Genomic DNA, 16,270 nt, shown 5'->3' with positions numbered 1-16,270 from the left:
TCTGAATTTATAGGGCATTTGACCTTTTTTTTATTTGTTTGAAAATTCCAGAGCTAAAGTTCTGATGATGTTTCCACTCCTGTGCAACTCTCGTTAAGGGTTCAATCCACGCTTTGGACTCAAAACTACAGTTCAGATATAAATTAAGTTCTAGTGGCATTTGCATCAATGTCAAACACAGACAAACAATAACACAGGTTATTTCTCCAATCTTGACTTTGATTCATGTTTTCTTTACAGGTTGACTTATAAAACTCAAAGATGGCGGACACAAACCCACAAGCTGCCCCTCCTCCGTCACAGGGACCAGTGGTACGTTGTCTAGTGTCTTTCCACTTGTTCTCTTATGTCAGTAGTGTCCACAAAGTAGAACAGAAAAGTTTGTTGTACTGATGTCCAGGTAATGTTCCGGGTAATGTCTGGTACTTATTAACTCGGCGACAAAGTATATCATGGGTCACAAAAGTTTGGTGGTCCACACACAGTGACAACGGGCCAAACGGTCAGTGAGCATCCATTACAGCCAGTGCTGACAGCCTGCTGTTTGTCATCTGACTTTTGATCAGGACCCAAATGTATTACAAGATTAAATTAAGCTGTTTTCCTCTGCTGGCAGCGGAAGACTGTTATATCAAAAGTGAAATCATACGCTTCCTTTTACATACATCTGGTGAAGAAAACAGAACATTTCCAATTTAAAATCTAATGTTTACTGTGTAATATAGTACTGTATGCAAGTCATCAGGGTGTAACTTCTGACTTCATTCTGTTATCATGGTTTTCTTTCCCTCAGCAATTTCTATTAAGTAACAAGTTGGAAACTGCAATGTGGTTGTCCCGACTCTTCACAGTCTACTGCTCAGTAATGTTTATACTTCCTATTTTGGGGTAAGTAATCATTTAATTGCTCAGATAAGTTATTATCAAAGAGACTCATCATTTTGGTTCCTGTCCTGTTTCAGTCCTTATGCAGCTGCAAACTTCTACCAGAGAGCGTTGCTAGCGAACGCGCTCACCAGTGCCCTGCGCTTGCACCAAAGGCTTCCACGCTTCCAGTTGAGTCGGGCTTTTCTGGCACAGGCTCTGCAGGAGGACAGCTGCCATTATCTGCTCTACTCACTCATTCTGGTCAACTCTTACCCCATCACAAGTATCCTTTCCATCAGATTGCATAAGGAATGACAATATTGGCAAAATTGAATATCTCAATATTTTTAGTACCATCATTATAACTATGTTCAGACGATATTATGTCAATCCTATAGAAATGAGTTAAAGCATGACTTAAGACCGTATTATCACCCGCAAAAGTGCTGAAATATCTCTGATACTTAGAAGTTTACTACACATGTTCAAATTAGAAAATATATATTTAAATTTGACATATCTTCAAAACAACATTCATAACATTTTGATAATCTGCATGATAATCATGTGTTCTCAGCAGAAATCTCTGTCTTTAACTGTTTGATCAGTGAGCATATTTCCAGTCTTCCTTTTTTCATTGCTTCACGCAACAACCTACACAAAGAAAGTTTTGGATGTAAGTAACTGACACAGACATGTCATGACACTGTTATTATTGCTATCAAGATATTATCATTAGGACAAAGGCTTTAAAACTAAATAGTGAACATTCTGTAAATAAAATGACTCTGAGCTTCTTGTAGTCACGTGCTTTTTCTAATGTGTTGTGTGTTTGTTGTGTTGCAGTCCGTGGGACCAAACAGTCTCATGTTTGTCAGGAATCTGCTCGATAAACTCTCGGCAAATCAACAAAACATCTTGAAGTTCATCGCCTGCAATGAGATCTTTCTCATGCCTGCCACTGTTTTCATGCTCTTCAGGTAAGCTGTGCTGGTAAAGTGTAATGATGATCTTATTTTAATGCAAACGTATATTTTGTGTTTTGCAGTGGCCAGGGGAGTTTGCTCCTGCCTTTCATTTACTACAGATTCCTCACTCTCCGCTACACCTCCAGAAGAAACCCTTACTGCCGGTATGTTGTAAAACTGCTGACGTCATATCCTTAAAATCAGCAAGACATTCAGTTTTGCATCCTATTCTCATGAAACCATCTGCTGCAAAAAAATAATAGTACAAGGTTTTTATGTATAGCTTTATTTCCTTTCAAAAAGAAGTAAAGATATGAGTTTGTCCTGAGTGATAATGTTGTATTTGTTCTGTCCCAGCACCTTGTTCACGGAGTTACGGATCCTCCTGGAGCACTTTGTCATGAAGCCTGCCTGCCCCGTCTTCTTCAGACGCATGTGCCTCAGCAGCATCGCCTTCATCAGCCGCTTGGCACCTACAGGGGTCTAAGCGCTTCCCTGTCACCTTTTTGTTTCAACAGGACTCTACTTTAATGGAAGCAGACAGTTGTCCAAAGAGAAGGAACTGTTTCTGAATGTCAACTTTGTACTTCAGCTGTTCAGAAGATGTAAGTCCAGGTCAAGACCAGCCTGTAACGCACTGAATCCCCAAATGTTCTTTTTGTGACCTGGTCCAGCAGTGAGCGTCCTTCTGTCTGTTCACTGAAGATGAAGCTTTTGTATGTTCGCAGTTGTTTTTCCATGTTTTATTTATTCCTAATGTCTTATCATTTAGAAAAGAACATACTTATTGTAATAACTTAACATTTATACTTTTTTTGTCATCAAATAATGCTTGAATTGATGCAGGGTGGAATTTGTTAAGTTCAATCTTTCTTTTCTACATTGCCTCCTTGATTTTGTTTTCTATTATGCCATTAATGTCTTATGTTAAATTTAGAGGTCTGCTGTATTTTATAGAATATTTTAATGTAACATGATATTTTGCTGTAGAATGCATATTCAGACTCTACCATGCATGTCACCATGCAGTAATTCATAACACTGCTCGTCAGTGCATTCACGATGTGTGCCCATTTAAAACATGTCCCTTTCTGCTGTTGTAGTTAAATTCCTGGCATATTGCATGCTCAGATTTTGCCATGTTAATTATTTGCCTATCGTTAGTCCTAGTTTTATGATAAAATAAAACTTTAATCTCAAATTGAACTAATAAATTATTAAAACATTAATTGTAGTGTTTATGTAATTACCTGGCTTGTAATACAAGTTATAAAATTGACTACACAATAACACAGTTAATTAGAATCAAATATTTGATTCAACCATCCAACTGAACAATATTGAGGTTTTGAAAGAAGTGTAAACACTAAATGTGTGTTGACATAAATCTGCACCAAACCATAAAACAACCTATCACAGCACAGCTTCTTCTGTCCCTCCACACCGCTCCACCAATGGGCTCCCAGAGTGCTGGCGACCCACTGTTGCTACTGACAACGACTCTTTGGTTTTCCCCAGTTGGCTTCAGCGGGTCTTTGAGTTTGGACCGTGAGACACAAGGTTTGGACACATGGTTTTGGGGGTTTTGTTGCCGTGTGAGGGACGCGCAGACGGAGCAAACTTAAGAGGAAAGAACTGGAACCAATTAGCCAGCTAGCTAACGTTAGCTCATGTAACGTTAGCTCATGTAACGTCAGCTAATCTTCTTGTCTCGGATAATCCCACTCTCCTTTGCCATCACCATCGTGCACACTGCAGGCTCTGAAGGCTCTGAACTCTGCAGAAGATGGAGCTCCACCTGAACCGCGTTGATTACACACAGGTAAAAGCATCAGCATGTGACGTCCACAGCTTTATAACAGATTTATAACCTTTACATTCCTTCTGTTTACGTGCTAAAGGTTGGGGTAACGTCCCAGAAAACCATGAGGCTGCTCCCACCGCTGGGTAAAAAAGCCACTCAGAAGGTATTTCCGCCAAACTCATTAAAACTGCAAACTGTGTTAGATTATTCCATATCATTTACATTGTATGATCTTGTTTCAGGTCGCTATTGCTGACCATGACGGCATAGTCACGTGTTTTGGAATGAAGAAAGGAGAGGCAGTGGTCAGTCTTTTATTGTGCAAAATGTATTTTTGTGAGCTTTTACCCATGTTTATAACTTACTCCCTCATCCAAAACATACCTGGAGTTGTATTTAGCCTCATTCATGCTTATTCCATCAATCCTGTCCAGTAAATCCCTGTCTGAGCTTCAGAAAACACTCCAGAGATAGATGGACTTCCAAGATCACATGTGTGGTTTTTAAGCCCATAAATAATCAATGGCGCTCATTGTAACTGCATGCTTACCTTATGTAATACCCTCTGCTGCCAGTAGATGGAGCTCTAATTACATTCTTGACATGGGAAATGCCCGACTGATATGAAGTAATGTGGACTTTTTGTTGAACAATTTTGAAAAGTTCTAAAACATGAATAACCAAAATAACAATAACGAATAACGATACAAATAATCTGCGACGAGTTGGCCACTGTCCAGGTTGTACCCCGCCTAAGGCCCGAAGTCACTGGGATAGGCTCCAGTCACCCGCGACCCCGAAAGGGAACAAGCGTTAGAAAATGGATGGATGGATACAAATAATGCATAATATGTGTCCTTGAAGCCAAATTAACAACTATTAATTTTGTCTGTGTCGCCTTGTTTTGTTCCCCAGCCCGTCTTCAAAACACTCCCGGGGCCGAGGGTGTCCAGGATGGATCTGGGCGGGGCCATCGGAACGCCACAGGAAAAGATCTTCGTGTGTTCTGGGTCTCAGGTGCGCGGCTTCACCAAAAAAGGCAAACAGTTCCTGACCTTCGAAGCCAACCTCACGGAAAACATAAACGCCATGTACGCTTTTCCGCAACTTACTTTCATTCAGGGATATTTTAGAAGTTAGTACAGCTATTTTCTTTTCCAGGCATGTCCGCGGGGCCGACCTGTTTGTGTGTGCGAGTTACATCTACAACCACTACCTCGACTGCAAGGATCAAGACTACTTCCTGTCTGGAGACAAAATAAATGATGTTATGTACTTGTCGTCTGAGAACTTGGCTCGCCCTTTCCCCATTCTGGCGTGCCAAGATAGAGTTCTGAGAGTCTTGCAGGTCAGAGAGTAACACTAATATACCAACGCTCTTAATGTAAATGTTGATGATAGTGATATAATAAATGTTCTCTTAGGGGTCCGAGCTGGCGTATGGCATTGAAGTTCCTGGCCCTCCATCTGTTCTGGAGCTTTACAACAAAGATGGAGGTATTCTTAAAAGATCTTTCTAAAACACATCAAATTTCTCTAAACCTGTTGTAAATAATTCAGATATTGTGCACATCACATAGGCGATAATGAATAACTAACTAATGTCTGTCAATTTATATTTTGTACCACCTAAATAAGCCTTAATACAGACTTAAAGGGCATATGGCATGTATTTATAATTTGTAAATTTTGACTTTATTTGGTGTATTTATACCTGTTGTACATATAAATTATATTTTTAAACAAATTGAGCAGGTATCTGTGGAGAAAACATTGAAAAATCTGTAGAAAATGACAGGAAGTGACATCACACTAGGGATACTCATTCCAGGTTTATGCAGAATTTACACAAAGAAACAACTTTTGACTATAAACATGAATTCAACAAATAAAGTTGCTCTCATATATTTTCATTTGTCAAATTAATAAAAGTGACATTAGAGTATTTGCTGGGTAATTTCCTAGTGTGACGTCATCAATTACAAACAGGAAGTAAAATTATAAACCTATGCTAGTCTGTGATAACATTTTTATAATCTTTTAGCATAATTCAAAATATATTTATCTTGACTGCATCCGACCTGTCATAGGCACTTTAATTCATAATGAACAAATACGTTTATTTAAGATAGATTCAGATTTAGTAACTGTTTAATTATGGGATAAGGTGTGTAATTATTAAAAGTGCAGTTATTATTAAGTGTTACCATGTATTTTTGTTTTTTGTAGGAGATGAAATCCTATATGGAACTTGTGACGGTAAAATAGGATTAGTCCAGATCGGTGATCAGACTTCTTCAGTCAAATGGGAGATGGACAACGACAAAAAGAAAGGAGGTATTTTATCTACGATATTAAACGTGTATTGTAGCTAGAGTTGTGCGATATTGACAAAAATCTATCAGAAATGTCTTGAAACGGGCCTGTTAATGTCTTTTTTAGAGTTGAAATATTGCATAGAACATAACAGGAAATTATAATAAAAATTATAAATGTGTAAAACATTCCACAAATATGAACATATTCTCTTTATTTTAAATATCACACAGCAAATTTGCAATATTTGTATTCTTAAACTGCCTATTTTGCAACCGTAATTAAAAAAAAAAAGTTTTAGTGTTGCAACAATTAATATCATATTTTGATAATGGTAATTATCAATTACCTGGACTATACAGACTATAAAACGCATACATAAAGAGCTGAAAAACAAAGACGGTGGCATTATTAAATCAAAATAAATAAAACAAAATATCATGACAAGAATAAACTGTATTTGTAAATATTTTTCTTCAGTCACCATATTTAAACCTGTGAGTATTTAAAAAGTCTCACTTTACAGTAGAAATTATTGTTTGACTAGTCGACTATTTAAATAATCATTAGTTGCAGCCTTTTAATTATAGACGATTTACTCCACGATCTACAAAACAACATCCTTTGTTGCTCTATACGGTTTTATCAGTTCAAGGGTAATAGATCATATATCAGCATTTCTTCCCTGTTGTTGAAGGAGTTCTTTGTCTGGACACCTATGACATCACTGGTGATGGCGTGAGCGACGTGTTGGTGGGCAGAGACGACGGGACCGTGGAGGTGTTCGGCTTTGATAGCGCCGGTGACCCCACATTACGCTTTGAGCATGTAAGTTTGACCCTATATACTATTGTTTTGAGGGGGCTAATCTAACCTGTTCACATTGTAGGTGTTGTCTGAGAGTGTGACGTCAGTTCAAGGCGGCTGCGTTGGGAAAGAGTGCTATGATGAAGTGGTAACTGCCACATACACAGGTGTGACACATTCTAAAGGGAGCTTTTCTGTCTTTGATATATTTTAAGAACATAAAATGGTCAATACTTCTGTCCAGGATGGGTGACTGGTTTGACCTCTGAACCCCAAAGAGCTGAAGTTGGTGCAGGTGATGAAGTCAAGATGAGTAAAGAGATGCAGTCTAAAGTGGACGCGCTGAGGTTAGTTACTTATTATACACTGAAACATACAGCGTTTAACACAATTATATTTCAGATTTCACTCAGATTTGTACCTAGTTTTCCCTTGGTTTCCTGTGTCCTTTTCCTCCTGGTTTGTTTGTACACGGGCAGCAGATGGGACATTATGTAGAGGTTGTCTTTGTGTGTTCTATCACTGAAGCCCAACAAGTTTTCGGTCCAAATGTGAGTTTAATCTTAAAAAGAGAAACTAAATTGATTGTATTTGCCTATGATCATTAAAGTTACATCTGAGGTAACGTTTTGCTCAGCTCTGCTTCACGTTTATTAACAGTTTAAATACTTATTTTTCACAGATTGCAAGAAGTATTGATCAGTAAAACGAGAGTAAAGTTTAAAAACGGATAAATAATGTCTCTCAGTGGTTCTCAAACGTTTTAGACCAAGTACCACCAAAGAAAAGAGTCTTTGCGACTACCACCAGGGCATTTTCAGGTATTAATTAGGGATAAACCAGGTCTTAATTAGGAATACACAATTGCACAGTTGTTTTAACTAAGACATTTTTGAAGGAAGTGCAAAAATGTGAAAATAATTGACTAAAAATGACAAAAACACTAGAACTGATGAAGTGTACCACCAAAAGCAGTGGTTCTGAACAGTGACCCCCATAATAACAACCATTGGCATTCGCGACCCCCAAACACAAAAATAGGTGACCCACAAAATCATAAAGTATCATTATGTTTTTATGTTTCATTTTATTTTCAGGACAGATTCATTTGTTCGGCCACAAACAGGAATCTAGTCTTATCTCAGCATTTGAAATTTGAAGTGTGTCAAGACTATTGCAAACATTTAAAACATTTTCCCAAATCACATGGGAACGCCCTGAAACCACAGCTTGAGAAAAACTGTGCTAAAGTATCTGGGCATGTGCAGTCTGATTGTATTTCTATAGCTGTTACCAAGTCAGTTCTAATTTGGAAAATAAAAATACACATTTATTTTGTTAAATCAATATTTAAATTGTCAGAAAAAGGTGTTCCTTGCTCATACATTGTTCCTGCATTTGAGATGATAATGATAATAATTGTGTATGTTGACATAGAGAGAGAGGATTCTTTATCAGAACCCAGCACTACTTCCTGTATTTTTATTTCCTTATTTTTCTTCACAGTTGACTGATAAAATACTATGATAAAGACACAGGTTCCATTATCCCACCCAAAAAGTCATCATTAGAATGACATTTAAACTTTCATATGCACAGAATAGTTTGTCACATACATTAGTAAGCAATGGAGTAGATTCAGTTATAGATTCAAAAGGCAAGGGACAGCCACACGTGTTGTTTTTCACTTTTGAATTCATTGTTCTCTATCAGTGCACTCATCTACTTGTGTTTTTGCTTTTTCATATCATTCATATCCTGCTGTTGATCACTATCTGTTCATTTCTATTACTCGCGCTCGCTCTGGAAGGTTCATAAAGTTGACCTGGTCTCCATCTTGTCCCAGGGCGGAGTTGGAGCAGCTGCAGGTGAAGGTGCTGCAGGGCCGGGAGCAGTACCACCAGACGTCCCAGTCCAGCACGGCCGTCTCCGCCGTGCCCGTCTTCAGCATCAACGACAAGTTCACCCTGTGCCAGGAAGACGCCAGCTACAGCCTCACTCTGGAGGTGCAGACGGCCATCGACAACTTACTGCTGCAGGTACCACAGACACAGGCGGAGGGCAAGGTCTCAGATGAAGCCGTCAGCGTTTTGTATGACAGAAGGAGATGTTTAGTCAGCATCTCCTGTCACGTCATGTCATCAGAATGTTCAAATGACCAAGTAAAGCACATTATAATGATTAAAGGGCCTCGGACAGGTTGGACAACTCATTGAACGAAAATGCAGTTATGGGAAATATATCTTGAATTTTGTGAATATATCACAGAATAGCACATTTTTTAGGTTTTAAGATTTCACTTCCTGTTTGTTAATGATGACGTCACACTAAAACACTAAATTATCCAGCAAACACTGAGCAAAATAAGATAAGATAAGATAATCCTTTATTGTCCCACATGGGGAAATTTCATTGGTGCAACGCCGGTAGATACAGAGGCAGATACAGAAGAACAGATCACTTATAGGAAGTTTGAAAAACACTTTCAGTAGAAGATCTCCTATAAATAAAAAAATGTTTTTTATTTAAAAATACATGGGGGCACCTTCATTTTGTTGAATTAATGTAGATAGTAAAAAAAGTTGTATCTTTGTGTAAATTATGCATAAACTTTAGGTTTTCTCCACAAATACCTACTCGATGGTGTAAAACTATCATTTATATTTACATCAGGTATAAATATACCAAATAAAGATAATCGTAAAACCTGTCAAACGCACTTTAAGGAACATCAGATCCAAAGACTGGTTTTAAGTCTTTGTAACCAAAAAATATGAATTCATTAATTTAACAAAATCTTGGTAAACTCTGTAATATATCTGTAGATAAAATGAAAAACTATTGTGTGGGAAACATTTTTCTAAGAATTAGTTCAGTAAAACCTAAACATTTTTCTTTCTTTGTTTATGTCTGTCATAATATCCTATTACATAATCCAATAGTAAATCTGTTCTCTGATATCAATCACATTTGCCAAAACCGTCTGGTTTTTCATATTTTGCAATACATTTCTCCAGTTTTTCCCCTGGTACGATATATTCCATTCTGCTCTACACTATTCATGACAAGTGCATCTTTAAAGGTGCACTATACATTCCATATTATCAAACTTATCCATGTTACATTCACTCTGTTACAGATGTTTTCCATGCTTAACAAACACCTAATACAATAGACTATCTGTCTCCGTGGTGATGCTAGTTTAATGATGTATTGTGGAACATTCCAGACAAAATAATGACATGAAGCATGTGGCAGAACCTTTAAGTGTATTATTACAACTGATACTCTTCAAACTGTTCAAGGAAAAGTTTGTGAGTTGAGATGAGTTTCTGTGTGATTTAAAAGTTGGCAGTGGCACACAATGCAGCTCTCTAACATTAGTTTTACACTTTTACCCATTATAAGTTTGTTGGCGTAACATTTTGCAGCTGTCACTTTCTAATGGGCTGGAATGAAGTCAATGTCAATGACTCAGTTGCTGCTTTTCAATTTGTGTAGTATAAATAATCCAAAGTATAGTTTTGATTTCCTCTAAGCAAAACACAATATAAATCATTCTGTACAGAGTGACGTGCCCATCGACCTGCTGGACGTGGATAAGAATTCCGCCGTGGTCAGTTTCAGTGAATGTGACTCCGAGGTGAGTTATTCCTACACATTTAATACACATTTCAAAATAGATGTGTGTTTCAAATACGTGACTTGTGCGTCGTGTCTGCAGCCCAATGGGAACTTTCTCCTGGCCACGTACAGATGTCAGGCCAACACTACGAGACTTGAACTCAAGGTAATCCAGACATGTTCAGGGATGTGTGTTTGGGAGAATTCCTCTTTTTTGGTATCATTCCACTCCACTCTATTTATACATCTTTATTTAAATGCTGTGACCTCCAAAGTCGTTGATAAAAGCTTGTTCTAAATACAGCAGTTAATAACAGTTCATATACTGTATTGGATTTCTGAGGTGGCTCCACAGTGAGGATTTGAAGAGTTGCGGGATCAGATTCAATAGTTCAAATACAAAATGATTAGATGAGGGGGTCAAAAGTGCGTGAAGTTACCTATGAGAGTCCAGGCAGTTCCAACCTTTGCTTTTGTAAGTTTAAACTGGATGTACCGTACAAAGAGTGGGTTAAAACTGAACAAGGGCTCTTAGCAATTTGTACCCGCAACAGGTTTCGAACTGTTTGAGTGACAATAGTGCGATATTTTTAGGGTTTTTGTGAAGCTGTATGTATCCCAAAATTATACATTATACATACACGTCTCTGCAGCTTTTCCATGAGTTTGATTTGAGTGTAAGACATGTTTTACCAGGAAAGAAAAGCATATTAAAAGTTGGGACAAATCTATAGGTCTTTTTTCTTTTTTGCCGGTCCATGTCATTATCTTCTCAGGGGTTTTTGTGGGCTAAGCATGTTTTTTCCCCCACAAAATACCATATTACTTTATCTCCTGATCGTTTACTTAAAGCCCCATTTGTGGCACACAATTAAATCACTTTTTAACACCCGAATAACTACTCGCGAGTTGTTGTTTGGATGTACAAATTACTCCAAGTACTCGCTTAATCCAATTTTCGGGTAGATTCTCTGATAACCTGTCACACTACTACTGTGCCAGTCTACACGCAGGTAAAAGAAAACACATGAAAAAGCTAAGAATCTTTCAGGAGCATCTAGTAATTGGAGTTTATATGGGCAGTATTACTCTTCATCTTTTTTTTCTTTTTTTTTTTAAGTCCTGCTCAAATCAAACAAAGCCTGACATTTTGTTTTTTCCTGTTGTCCATGTAAACGTAGTGAAAATCCTATAACACTGTTTTTATGCCTATGTCCTGTAGGTGAGGTCAATCGAAGGGCAATATGGCACTCTGCAGGCCTACATTACCCCAAGACTGCAGCCCAAGACATGCCAGGTCCGCCAATACCAAATCAAGCCCCTGTCCCTCCACCAGAGGATCCACAGCATAGACCAGGACAGGTTACTACCACACACTGGACAAAAACCTCCTTCTGTCCGAGCAATTCATAAAAGATTCCATGTATTGTTTTGTTGTCAGGCCCATGAACAGGCTGAGTCTGGTGGGACAGTTCAGTTTTGCAGAGATCCACTCCTGGGTGGTGTTTTGTTTGCCTGAGGTTCCAGAGAAAACCCCAGCGGGAGAGAGCATCACCTTCTACTTCCAAAACACTTTTCTTGGCACTCAAGTCAAAGCAACCTACTGGTAAATACACAAGCTTCTAGAAATGTGCCACTGTTAGCGTCAGGGCGAGTTGTGAGTGATGATATCAGAGTGTGTCTTCATCAGGGCTGACGATGTGGGATTTTGTAAGGTTTTAAGACATTCCAAATGATGACCAAACTGTGCAGCTTTACTTCATACAAGGCTGAGCTTACAACAGGGGTGTGGCCATTGTACAGATGTTGTATAGAGGTTGTATACGCTGACCTGCTCACACTGGACGAGGTGCATGAGCCAGCGTGTGCTGGGCCTGGGTATTTCCTAGTATCTCTCGGTAAAATACAAATCCTGATACTTGTAACGTGCATGACCCTTCGAACTGATGTTAAAAGCTTAGAAAATAATGTTTTGATTAATGGGCGTATGATAAGTTTCTATCATTTTCTAATTTTGACTTTATTTTGTGTTTTTATACCTGTTGTAAATTTAAATTATAGTTTTACACCAATCGAGCAGGTTTTTGTGGAGAAAACGTTTAAAAATCTGTAGAAAAGGACAGGAATTGACTCTAGGGATACTCAATCCAATCAAAGTTGATGCATAATTTACCAATTTATCTTTACCCACATTAATTCAACAAAATAAAGTCACTCTAATATATTTCTATTGGTCAAATATTAAAAAATGTGACATTAGATGACTTTTTGCCCAGTTGTTCCTGGTGTGATTTCATCAATTACCAATAAGACGTGAAAATATAGCCGCAAGCGGCAATGATCGGCCCTCGCCACGCCGCCGCCACACCGCCGCCACGCCGCAAGAGGAGGGGGCGCTAACGCGCCCCAATTGTCCTTTTATCACGCCTACTGCTGAATCTGTGACGCTGTCACATGTTCTCCCCTTTGTTTTACCATCAAAAAGCAATTTTATTTTGAATTCTTGGCAAAATGTGCGGCTTTGCCGCACAGACACCGTGACTCTTTGAATGAAAATGTGGATAACTTTTGATGGTCCTGAAGATGAGTCTCACCAAATTTCAGGTTAATAGGGCTGACGCCCTGGGAGGAGTTTGTGAAAGTCTAAAGTGTAAACATGTTCTGGCCCCATTGGAATAACATGGGAGGTTTCGGTCATCGTTACGGCAACGCCATAACAATTATGACATGGGTCTCATTGACTTTTTTGATGGGGATGCTAAAATTGAGTTGTGTGTCAAATTTCATATAATTTCGCAAAACTAAACATTTAACCTCCATATAAAATCTGTAGGGGGCGCTGTGGCGCCAAATGAATTTATTTCACTTCAAGTAGGTTTAGGGCAAAGAGTTTAACAACTGATTCTAATTTGACGCAATTCGGACTTTATCTGCGCAAACGGCAGAAATTTTAAATATGGGAGATTTCTGAAATTTTTGTTACAGTTTGCGGCTTCGCCGCACAGAGACCGTGAGAGGTATCAATGTAATTTGGATAACTTTTGATGTCCCACTCCTCAGTAGCATTTTCACCAAATTTCAGCTTTTTAGGGCCAACGCCCTGGGAGGAGTTTGTAAAAGTACGACGTTTGGAAAGACTCCGAAGTCATGTTTAGCCATTTTTGAAGCAATATGGCCGACATTTGGTTCGGGGGACGGCGTTGCCGTAATAATATTTTTTACTTCTCTTGTCACCATCTACCTCTGCGCCAAATTTCATGATTCTACGATCAGATTTTTTTTGGGTCATTTCCCATCTCTCAATGCATTTTTGGTACATTTGGTGGTGCTGACGCGCCAATTTTTTTTATTTTAGAAAAGGGAAATAGCCAGAATGTAGAGAGGCACGATTTTTAGAGGTGTGCAAATTTTTGTGACTTTTCGTCAATGTTCACTGGGTGAAAAATAGGGGGGTTGGTCCCAAGAAGAAGAAGAAGAAGAAAGAAAGAAAGAAAGAATAATATTCCGATGCGAAAACAATGTTTCCCATTTTTCAAATATCATAAACTATACATTTTCGGAAAGCGCTCGCGCTTTCCTACCTCATGGTGTGGGTCCCTGGTCACTGACGGGTACTTTCGATAATTTTGAGTGGGCTCCGCCCACTTTGTGTTTTTGGCCCTCTATACAGTAATAATGTTCAATTTTTGCATTACATGCTTATATGCACGGAACATGCAAGAGATGGGGAACGTATTCGTGAGCTACTTAGCGCAAATGAGTGCTTTATATGGGGATGACGCCCGCTCGTTTAGTGCGAACTTTTGCACGGGCTTCGCCCGTTTACAACGGTAATGTTCCATTTTCCTACAACTAATTAGTATGCACGGGGCGTGCATGAGTGGAGGAGTGCGTTAGTGAGTGTTTGGAAGTGGGCGAGCGCTTCGCGCTCGATTTCGTGCGCACTACGTGCGCACTTTCGCAGCCGTGCTTCGCACGGCCTTACGAGATTAATTGGCCTCTCGCCAGCTTGTGGCGCTCGGGCCTAATTATAAACCTAAAAATTGTGTTATTCTGTGAATAATTTTTAACAAAATTCAAAATATAGTTATCTTTACTGCATTTTAGTTCAATGAGTGGTCCGACCTGTCAGAGGCACTTTAAGGAGAATAACAATGTATTTCATGTCCTGAATATCAGAAAGACATTCATTGATTTGTTTGTTTATTTAGCAAAGGAGAGGGACACTTCAAGTCAGACAACATCTCTACCATCTCCATCCTCAGCGACGTGCTCTCTAAAGAAGCTACAAAAAGAAAAATTAATCTCAACATATCATATGGTAAGTTCACGTCAACATCCTGCAATGTCATGGCTGATCTTTATGCAGAGTAATGATATTTTCTCTTTTTTAGAGATAAACGATGAATCTGTTAGCTTCACTTTACGGATGATCCACCCAAAGCTGGAATACCAATTACTGCTGGCAAGGAAAGTCCAGCTTATTGATGCACTTAAAGTAAGAGATTTGAGCTTTTTCTCACCAGATTAATTCCTTTATCTGTCTCTACCACTCGTCTTTATCTGTGAATTGTAGGAGCTCGAGGTTCATGAGGGAAATGCTGACTTTCTCATCCCAGAGTATCGCAGCATTTTGGATCAGTCTGCTAATCTCCTGGAGGAGTATAAGAAACAGCCAGCACACCTGGAGAGACTTTATGGTATGGCTGCAGATTGAAATTGTGCATCTTATATTTGATTTACTGGTTATGCAACATTATAATGAGAATTTGTCTCCTAGGTATGATCACAGACCTCTTCATCGATAAATTCAAGTTCAAAGGACAGAACGTTAAAACTAAAGTGTCCTCATTGTTGGAGATTCTTGATAATTATGATTTAAATTCTCTGTTGGACTTTTTTAACAATGTATAAATAGAACATAAAAACAATATTGTTATATGTAAGTAAATCTGTTTAACTCTTGTCATATTTATTCATCTAATGTTTGTTTGTACTATATATTTATTTGGTTAGCAAAACTGATCGACATATCAAAGACAATGAATGACTCTATTTACTGCAATTATTTAATATAGTTTGTAATCTGTGCTTTTTGTATACAAAAGTTTATTGGAAATAAACGATGCTCAAACATTTCTATAAGACTTTGCTTATGTTCCTTTTTAAACCCCACCATCTAACATTTAAGCCAACAAATAGACAAAAACATGTTTTTGCTCCCGCAACGCTGCCGAAGGCAGCGTTGCAACTGTCTGACCAAATGTTTGGTGCCCCGTCGCCCTTGGCCAGTACAGTGAACTAGCCCATGCCGAAGGCATGGATCATGCATACTTACTCCTGCTATGACAGAAATAGTCAACAATGAAGCGCTGCATTCCTCCAAAATCACTCCTGGCATCGTCCCGTACGCGAGAATCCATGCCGCAGGCATGGGCCATGCTTGTATCTGCTCAAATCAATGGAAGTCTATGGGGAGTGGGCGGGGCATCCCGACGGAATGGGGAGTGACGAGCGCGTAAGCGCTCGTAATGATGATTCCACCCCATGGCGGCATGGGGAAGGCTTAGAGCTTTCAAACGATGTATAATTTGTTGTTATAGTGGAAACGGCTATATTGTTTTTGCTAAAAATATTATTATTATTATTAGGCCCGAGCCCCAGCAGGGCGGAGGGCCTATTGCTCCCGCAATGCTGCCGAAGGCAGCATTGCAACTGTCTGACCAAACATGCGGGCTGCGCCCGCATGTTTGGTACCCCGTCGCCCCTGGCAAGTACAGTGAACTAAACCATGCCGAAGGCATGGATCATGCATACTTACTCCTGCTATGACAGAAATAGTCAACAATTAGTGAATGGGCGTAGCCCATTCACTAATTGTTGA

General features: G+C 39.0%; 2 protein-coding genes across 2 annotated transcripts; both read left to right on the top strand.

Annotated features, from left to right (window-relative positions):
* Positions 1 to 240: 240 nt before the first annotated feature.
* On the top strand, positions 241 to 3,064 carry tmem33 (transmembrane protein 33). Its single transcript, XM_072434846.1, has 7 exons — positions 241 to 312; positions 794 to 888; positions 963 to 1,150; positions 1,476 to 1,543; positions 1,714 to 1,847; positions 1,916 to 1,999; positions 2,193 to 3,064. Exons 1-7 carry the CDS (start codon positions 262 to 264, stop codon positions 2,320 to 2,322), a joined length of 750 nt encoding a protein of 249 aa, XP_072290947.1. The 5' UTR covers positions 241 to 261; the 3' UTR covers positions 2,323 to 3,064.
* Positions 3,065 to 3,618: 554 nt separating this feature from the next.
* bbs7 (Bardet-Biedl syndrome 7) lies at positions 3,619 to 15,319 on the top strand. Its single transcript, XM_072434833.1, has 19 exons — positions 3,619 to 3,657; positions 3,737 to 3,802; positions 3,882 to 3,944; positions 4,555 to 4,730; positions 4,801 to 4,987; positions 5,064 to 5,136; positions 5,869 to 5,976; positions 6,653 to 6,783; positions 6,845 to 6,929; positions 7,007 to 7,109; positions 8,609 to 8,801; positions 10,331 to 10,405; positions 10,487 to 10,552; positions 11,609 to 11,748; positions 11,828 to 11,992; positions 14,598 to 14,707; positions 14,781 to 14,884; positions 14,963 to 15,086; positions 15,167 to 15,319. Exons 1-19 carry the CDS (start codon positions 3,622 to 3,624, stop codon positions 15,298 to 15,300), a joined length of 2,139 nt encoding a protein of 712 aa, XP_072290934.1. The 5' UTR covers positions 3,619 to 3,621; the 3' UTR covers positions 15,301 to 15,319.
* Positions 15,320 to 16,270: the final 951 nt, after the last annotated feature.

Source organism: Eucyclogobius newberryi, unplaced genomic scaffold, assembly GCF_026437365.1.
Source record: "Eucyclogobius newberryi isolate DKJ021-1_F unplaced genomic scaffold, fEucNew1.0.hap1 SCAF_11, whole genome shotgun sequence".
Taxonomy (NCBI): Eukaryota; Metazoa; Chordata; class Actinopteri; order Gobiiformes; family Gobiidae; genus Eucyclogobius; species Eucyclogobius newberryi.
This window is presented reverse-complemented; position numbering and strand designations above follow the sequence as displayed.